Source organism: Cyprinus carpio, chromosome B22, assembly GCF_018340385.1.
Source record: "Cyprinus carpio isolate SPL01 chromosome B22, ASM1834038v1, whole genome shotgun sequence".
NCBI classification, from domain to species: Eukaryota; Metazoa; Chordata; class Actinopteri; order Cypriniformes; family Cyprinidae; genus Cyprinus; species Cyprinus carpio.
This window is the reverse complement of record NC_056618.1, coordinates 23133530-23142261: the sequence shown is the minus strand read 5'-3', so window position 1 is coordinate 23142261 and position 8732 is coordinate 23133530. Positions and strand designations below refer to the sequence as shown.

The 8732-nt window shown below is 39.6% G+C and overlaps 1 protein-coding gene across 2 annotated transcripts; it reads right to left on the bottom strand.

The window, feature by feature from the left end:
• Positions 1 to 5: 5 nt before the first annotated feature.
• On the bottom strand, positions 6 to 7733 carry LOC109047581 (heterogeneous nuclear ribonucleoprotein M). 2 transcript variants are annotated; one of them, XM_042749900.1, is made up of 16 exons: positions 7491 to 7733; positions 6108 to 6283; positions 4754 to 4806; positions 4150 to 4157; positions 3960 to 4053; positions 3252 to 3506; positions 3011 to 3164; positions 2858 to 2907; positions 2712 to 2772; positions 2507 to 2605; positions 2363 to 2404; positions 1520 to 1591; positions 1313 to 1417; positions 633 to 1216; positions 477 to 528; positions 6 to 391 (listed from the first exon to the last, which is right to left on the bottom strand). In XM_042749900.1, the coding sequence occupies exons 1-16, from the start codon at positions 7526 to 7528 to the stop codon at positions 228 to 230; spliced, it is 2007 nt and encodes a 668-aa protein (XP_042605834.1). In that variant the 5' UTR covers positions 7529 to 7733; the 3' UTR covers positions 6 to 227. The 2 variants fall into 2 exon arrangements, with proteins under 2 accessions (XP_042605834.1, XP_042605835.1); XM_042749901.1 differs by lacking the exon at positions 2363 to 2404.
• Positions 7734 to 8732: the final 999 nt, after the last annotated feature.

The following is an 8732-nucleotide window of genomic DNA, read 5'->3' as shown; positions in this document are numbered from 1 at the left end:
ACCACTAAGTTCTCAATGTTGAGATTTATTAGCAAACCTTTAACAAAGGCAATTTCTTGGAAAGCATCACAATAAAAATTGCGGAGAAAAAAAAAAAAACATTTGGTCTCTAAAAGTCATAGGCAAAACTAAAAGTGTACCATCTGGCACAAATACAAATATGGAACTGACAACTAATTTGGAAAGCTTAGTGGGGGGTGGAAGGAATCAGTAGGCAAAGATGACGATTATGCATTTCTGTCGATCCTGACATCAATCTCTCGGCCGCTGAGCCGGTAGCCGTTCATGGTGCGACAGGCTCGCTCGGCGGTCTCAGGACTGTCAAAGCGCACCACACCGCAGCCCTTGGACTTGCCGTTCTCCATCTTTATGTCTGCATACTGCACAATGCCTGTTAGAAAATGCAAACAAGCCATATCGATTAACAAACAGAGCAAGAAATGCTGAAAGAAAAGTCTTATGGAAAAGTGTCTTACCACATGAATTGAAAGTGTCCTTCAACATCTTCCAAGTGAAGTCAAAGGGCAGCTGCAAAAATAGACAATTACTTTGTGAATGAGAGGGGAAAAATGAATAAACATTTATTAAAAAAAATAAAATAAAAATAAAGCAAGTTAAGATGAAATGCTTACATTTCTGACAAAAATCTGGCAGCCCTTCCTGGCATTGGCTCCACCAGTCCCTGGCCCTCCTTGTCCAGACCCACTGAAAGGAGTCCCAAAATTGCCACGATCCATATCAGCAGGTCTGTCAAACTGCCCACCGACACCACCAGAACCCATCCGGTCCATGCCGGAACCCATCCGGTCAAGACCTGAGGCGGGGAACCGGTCCATGCCACCGGAGCCCATGCGGTCGAAGTTTGAACCCATTCGGTCGAGGCCTGTGTTCATCCTGTCCATGCCCATAGGAGAGGCAAAGTCCATCCCGCCACTCATGCGATCCATGCCGGACGGGCCCAAGCGGTCGAACCCACCAGGGCCCATGCGGTCCACGCTGGAGCTCATGCGGTCGAGGCCTGATCCCAGCCGATCCATACTGGGCCCCAGACGGTCAAGCCCTGAACCCATTCGGTCGAAGCCGGATCCCAACCGGTCCAGATCAGCCATGCGGTCCATGCGATCCATTCCCATTCGGTCCAGTCCTCCCATGCGGTCCATACCGCCGCCAATCCGGTCCATGCCAGCGTTCATGCGATCCATTCCCATGGAGTTCCCTGGAAATCAATTAAAAAAAAAAAAAAATTATTTAAAAGGTTAACATTATGTAACCATCTAAGAAATTTATAGGAGCAAAGGTTAAGGTTACTAACCCATTCCTCGGTCAAATGTGTCTCCAAAGTTGCTACGGGACATACCCATGTCATTACGGCCACTGAAATCTCTATCAAAGCCGCCGCCGATTCCACGATCCATATCTGCAATTTAAAAAAATATATATAAATAAAAACATTTTTATTTAAAACATAAAAACACAAACTACTAGCAAAAAAAAAAAAAAAAAAAAAAACACCATTTACCATTCATTCTTCCCATTCCAGAGGGGCCGAAACGATCCATGTTGTTCATGCCACCTCCAAAGTTATCCATCCCTGAAGATCAATAACATTTCAATTCAATTCATATTGGGGAGAAAAAAAAAAAAAAAAAAAAAAAAAAAAAAAGGAAAAACACCACACAGAAGATAGTTCACAATTCAATACAAAAATAGCAAGGTGATGAATAGTTACCTTGAAGCTTTTTTTTTTTTTTTTTGGTGGATAAAAAGCAGGACAAAAGTAAAACATTTAATAGATAAAATAATCAGCAATTTATAATAAAAAAAACCCACTAAGAGTCCTAGTGTACAAAGTAGCATTTTTAGCATTAATTAGCATTTTTAACGTAAAAAAAAACAAAAACAAAACCTTGATAATTCATGAGGAAAAAATAAGCACTATTAAAAAAAAAAAACCTTGACGATAATTTCACAGATAAAACATGCAGTGCTTTTAAAATTGAGAATAAAATCTTGTAGATAGTTCATAGCGGATAAAATAAGCATCAACTTAGAAAATAATAAAACCAACTAAATTTTTAGTTCAGTGACAAGAAAAAAAATTAAGATAATTCACTGTAAACAGTACTACACAAATAACTTCACAATTCATAGCACACAAAATATAGAAAAAAAAACAACATTGTGCTGCTAAAAATTACACCAGTTTTATGGAGATCAGTGATGTTTGGATAGCGCCCATTCAAATGGACTGAGCACCCTTGAACTACAGCATAAAATCAGACCAGTAACACCTGCAGGTCCTTTCCAGATGGGATCAAAACCGGCCAAAATAAAAGAATGGCTGATGAGATGAACCACATACCTCCCATTCTACCCATGCCACCAAATCCCATTCCATCCATTCCTATGGAGAAAATGATTTCATGGAGAGGGGAGGGGAGTGATGTTCAGTGAGGGCATACAAGAGGAAACATTCCCAAGAAACCAACATGCAACACGCTGTTACCTCCTGGTCCCATGTTGCCCATCCCACCCCGGTTGAGCTGGGTAGCGTCAATGGGTTGACCGCCGGGTCCCAGACCGAGACCGATACCACTCAGACCACCTGCATGAGACAGTGGAACTGGTTTAGAGAAGAAACTAGCCAACTACAACAAAGTTTTATGGCTAATGGTCCATACAGCAAATGTTAATATCAAGTCATCACTTACGAGGAAGCGCTGGAGGACGTTCTGGGGGTGCAAAGTCCCCTTTGGGAAGGGATTTCTCATCCTGAAAAGACAATGACAGGTTTTAAAGAAGTGAATTTTGAGAAGCCAGAAACAAGCTTCCATGTTAACCCCATGTGATTACTTACCAGCTTGACGTGCATGACCCTGTTGAAGAGGAGCTGTCCGTTGAACATCGCTAACATCCATTAAGGAAAACTTCAAGCATTGCACATTTTAAACAGCATTAAACAACCTTATTCCAATCAACGCCACACATCAAAAGCTACTGTGAAGGATACAGACTGCTTGAACGGCCTCAATGGGCATCTCAAACGTGACAGTTCCCATTCCCCTGCTCTTCCCGTCTTTATCCTCCAGGATATCTGCACGCACAACCACTCCAGCCATTCCAAACACCTCCTTGAGCTTCTTCCATCCAACCTTGTAGTCCAGCTGTGCAGAGAGATGCCATATGGAAAGTCAGGGGTCAAGTTTCAAAATATGGGACAATATGGTTTCAGAATGGATTCAAAGACTTACATTGGCCACAAAAATGGAGCTTCCGATTTTTCCAGCCTGGAGTCCGTGGATGACCTCGTTGGGGATGTTGGGGTTGTTCATGAGACTGGGAGGGATGTTGACCATGGAAGGACCGCCAGGGCCTGGGCCCATCCCCATGCCTCCACCCATGCCTCCTCCCATTCCTCCACCCATGCCTGGGGGTCCTCCGCCGCCACCACCCCCACCACCGTGAGCCCGATTAGCTTCACGCTGGGCAATCACTCCATCCGGATCCTTCGAGAAGCACCACCCATGCCTCCTCCCATTCCCACGTTAAATACATCCAACATCAAATATTGACAAGTTGATGTTGCTATCAGTATAATATACCACTATGATTTTATTGTTTTTTTGAAGACACTATTTTTACAATCATGCCTTGTTACTTTAACACATCTTTTTAAAAGCTATTTTTACAATCTTATCAGTGTTTCCAATAGTCTTAAAAATATATATTCGTAAATTTGAAAAATGTAATACACAAATAATTAAATTAACGTTCTTTCAGAAAATAATTAATATTCAATTAGCTAATATTCATATAATATTACAAACACGGAAGAATACAATGATTTTTTTGGTTGGAATGAGTTGAAATGGCTAAAATTGTATAGAAATTGGCAAAAAAATTGGAAACAGATTTACTCTATATGCACCGAGTGTTATTCATCTGCAAGATGCACAGACCTCTTTGACCTTGAGAGGACGACCGTTCATGACATGTTTGTTGACTTTCTCTACAGCCTTTTTCATGAGCTCTTCAGTTCTGAACTCAACCACCCTATTTAAAAAAAAAAAAAAAAAAAAGTAAAAAAGTTAGCAAGAGTTGTGCAAAAGCCACAAATGATAAATGATCGATAGTCTGAATGATACTTACGCACAACCCTTTATTCAGTCAGCAAACCAGCCAGGATGAACGGACAAACAAAACAGGAAAGAAAGAGACAATTAGACAAGCGCCACAAGAAATCACCGACAACTGACTCAGGAAAAATACATCAGACACACTAAATTGATAAATAATATTCATATAATACTTCTCTGTGGTGTTCAACAGTTACATAATTACATTCAAACTCAAAATAACTGACAGGATAAATTGACGACCAGAATACACAAGCGGCCTTCAGTTCCAATTACTCGTTCAGGCTCCATTTCTGTTGTTATCCCACTAGTTGAGTCGCTCAACAAATCATTGACGCCATGTTTAGTTACTGAACACCACCTGAAGTCCAATAATGAGACTCGCAGTGCAAAAAAAATGCTACCTCTTAAACACACAAGAACCAGAATTACTATATAGCTGGGAAGCGATCCCTGCGGTTCCACTCAGAACCGCAGTCGGCGTCCGTTTTTGTTCAAATGCCACCCAAGACGACACATTTTGAACTCTCAACCCAGTCCTGAACATCCCACATTAAAATCAAAGAGTACATGTAAGAACTCAAGCGGACAAATGGAGGTTCGTCTCTTGCACTTACCCTTGATTTGCCTTCTCCGTCCATTAAGTGTTCCACGTACGTTACCTCACCCACTACAAATCAGATTCCAGACGACACACACCAAGGGGAGAGAAGCCGAGAGAACAATTGGGGTTTAGAGCAGACACAAACCGGGGGACGGTGAGAGTGAGCTCGGCCTGCGAGTCCAGAGCCTCCTCCCCCAGCACCTCAGCAGCACAAATTCTGGTACAGGTCTACAAGAAGCAAGCTGTAAAGTGCATTGAGGAAAACTTCTTAAGCTGTCCTTGCTGGGAACCTCAACATCCAAGACTGACCAAAAGGATTTGACCTCCCGAGCCATCGAAATTGGATGGATTGTCAACTATGGCCTTTGTTGGAAGTCAAAGAACCATTTCTGGTGAGGTTAACAAGTCTTCGGCTACCTCCGAAACATTCGACACACCTAAACCATATCGTTAGTGCAAAAAAAAATAAAAAATGTTACTGAATAAAAATAGTTAATATGTTATTATATAATTGGTTTTTTGTTGTTGTAGAATCATATATTCTGCGACATGTGGAAAAATTTTGTTTTCAACTAAACAATTGGACTCTTGAATTTAATCGATTAGCCAAACCAGCTCCAACACGTCCAGTTGGATGAACACTCAAGAATAGAATTAGATGAGACCGCAAACCCAAACCAGGTCTAGTCTGTTTGTCAAAAACTACCTCGAAGAACCACCTGGCTTTTCTTCAGCAAGAACGTCTGTCCATAAGATAAGACAAGGACCAGCTTAAGAAGCTGCTTTACTCTGTAGACCTGTACCCCCAGAAATCAATCACATCCATTTTTTAAGGGCACAATAATGAAGATCAGCTGCAAAAACATTCACTCTGGCATTCACCTAAAAAAAGAAAATGCAATTTAATTCTACAGGCAACAATTTCCACATGAAATTCCCCATGCGTACGAATCATTAAGCATGGAGGGGCTACTACACATGGATAGGGAAAAATGTGACCACTCATAGATTGTTCTGAAATACTAACCAACAGTTTAGGGTGAAAACTACACACTTTCTCCAAAGCCAAAGAGACCAAATGATGGCATCAGATTCATATGAATGGATTAGACTCGGTTCTGTGTACGTGCAATTCGCACAATTTTTTAAAGTGCCATCCACCTACATTAGCTAGCTTGAATTATTAATCGTTTTCCACAACAGACAAGACACTTTTCCAACAGACCACTTCCCCATGATGGGATGTTTATCCTCTGACCTAAAGCAACTGAGTAGGTGGCCACCTTCAAAACCCCCAAAACTATAAGAATAAAGCTCCATGGCTCTAAGCTAACCTGAATGTCCAATTAAATATTACGAAAACGTACCTATTTCCTTCATGAGATCTTTCAGAGTTTGCCATTTAACATCATAGGGGATGTTGCTGACAAACACGCGGTATCGCTTGTTGGGCTTCCCGTAAGGTTCAAACCGGCCCCCGCCACCGCGCTTCTGGGGCCTCTCCTTTCTAGACTCATGGTTGGACTTGCCGTTCACAGCATTTCTGTACGGAGAAAAAAAACAACATGCAATTTGATAAATGTTTTCCAACCCAACAAGAAAACCATGCAATCAAGTTTGAGATAAAACTACATGTAGGCTACTTGTTCTAAGTTTTCTATTCATGTACAATGGAGTGTACATTTCCTAAACCCCGTTACCAAAATTTAGTTATTATGTTTGATTTTTCTTTTCTTTTCAAATACACTGTAGTTTTCCTTAGCTATGTCAACTGAATAAATTAATTCACACTTGCCGAAGGTTTGAGTTATAGTATTTTGAAATTTTTTTTCATTTTCAGCCATGCATCATAAAATCTAAGATTAACAAATAATTGTTTTTTTTTATTATTATTATTTAAAAGTAATAATAATAAAAAAAACTCATGCATTATTCCATTTGATTTTCCATTTGCTCTACAGGCTTTGAATTTTCTTCAAACCTGTTACCAAAATTGGTCTAAACGCAGTTTAACCCCCTGATTTGACGTTTCTTAGCAATAAAATGCATTTTAAAATAACGTATAACGGGGTTGAAAATTAACAAATTAGACAGTCACCCTAGCCAATCTGAGAACAAATGTTTTTGTAGTTACTGAGAGGTAAAAACCCAACAACTTTACATTAAAAAAGGGTTTTCCCTCTAACAATAACTCGGGTAACAGGGTTGAGTTTGCAGCTAACGAAACTTGGAACCCGTTCCAAACCGTTAAATGTTCTATTTTTACTCGTGCATTTGTTTTTAAACACAATAAATTCCATTTAACAAATAAGCTTTCGTAACGACAAACAAACATCTAAAACAAGCAATTCGTCGTTTCTAATGGCCAAGAAACGGGCATGCAACAAACTAGGCCTCAGCAAACAAAGGACACTCAATCTTGTTTGTTGCGTAACAAAAAAAGGTCGTTTAAATCTCGTCTACGTGCTTTAGTTTGTGTATTACGCACATTTCATGCATGTTTCCCTAGCTTGTTTCCTCCCATTGTGAATCTCTTTGTCTCATCAGGACACGCACCAAATAAACGAGTTTGTCCTTCAACGCTCACATTTAACTGAAACCTAACTATTCTTAGTAAAAATGCATTATGCACCCAAAACATTCCGTAACTGATATTGTTTTAACCATATATATATATATATATTAAAAAAAAGCAAAACATGGAATAAAAAGCAAAACATGGAATAGAAAGCATGCAGTTGTCGTGTTACCCTTGCTCTTGTTTCTCTGATTTAACCTCAGACGACATTTTGCCTTCAGATGTTCGCTGTCCTCCTCCGCTTTCAGATTAAACTGTTCTAAACCACGCAGACTAGGTCTAGAAACAGATTAAAACCAGTTTAAAGTCGTAAAAACACCGAGGGTCGTGTTGTTGTCCCGTTGCGTCGCTGAACGCGTTCAGTCGCTGCTTCGATCCTTCGCCTGGCGAAATGGCGGCGGCGCAGAAAACACGAAGCTGATATTGGAGGCGACGAGAGGCATCACGGGAAACAACGTGTGACGCGTGCTGGTTTAAAACCCTCAGGTGCACAGTCAACATAAGCTGCATCTCTGAGGTCCACCGTAGTAGTGGTTAAAACCATCGCATCATTACTTTACTAGGTTGATTTTCATTACAAACCTAACAGATTTCAGCCTTCAAATGACGTGTTTTACATTCTAAACAAAGAGCTAAATATTCAGAAAACAAAGACGTGGCTGTTCCCTCAGTTCCACAACAATGAACAATTTAACTCCTAATTATTATTATTATTTCATTATTATAATATCTGTGTTATTAGAGACAGTGTCAGTGAGTCTGAGGTGAAATGTGTGTGAAGAAAACAGAAAAATCAAAGTAAATATCACTTGCGAACAGATCAGTTTTCCCATTCAAACTGTAATTTTGATAAAATTACACAAACCATGTGAGAAATTGTATTCAGTGTTCTCTGTACGTAATGCTAATTATTTATAAGCATGAAAAGTGTTGCCAGGTTTTTCTAAAAATGTTTAAAAAATGTCATTTCCATCACATAATGCTATAAAACACAACATATCATTTAATATGTAGTGGAAACTACACTTTGGTGGGAAATTTCTTGACTATTAAATACATGTAAACACACTTTTGCACATTGTTGTGTTCATTTGAATTCCAGTTCAGCTGATTTTAATATATATACATATATACATACATACAATTGTGACTTCTTATCTCACAATTCAGACTTTGTTCCTCTCAATTCTGAGACATTTTCCCTTGCATTTCTTTGTTTATATCTCACAACTTTCTGACTTCTCTGAATTGTGGGTTTATATCTCAGATCTCAGTCAGAATTTTCATTTATTTCAATTTTGTCCCATGATTCTGTGTTGAAAACACACTTCCATAAAATGCAGAGCTTCAGCTCATAACAAATGGCTTGCTGCCCAAAAGAGTGAGTTTAAGCTATTTCTGAAATTGTGCAACC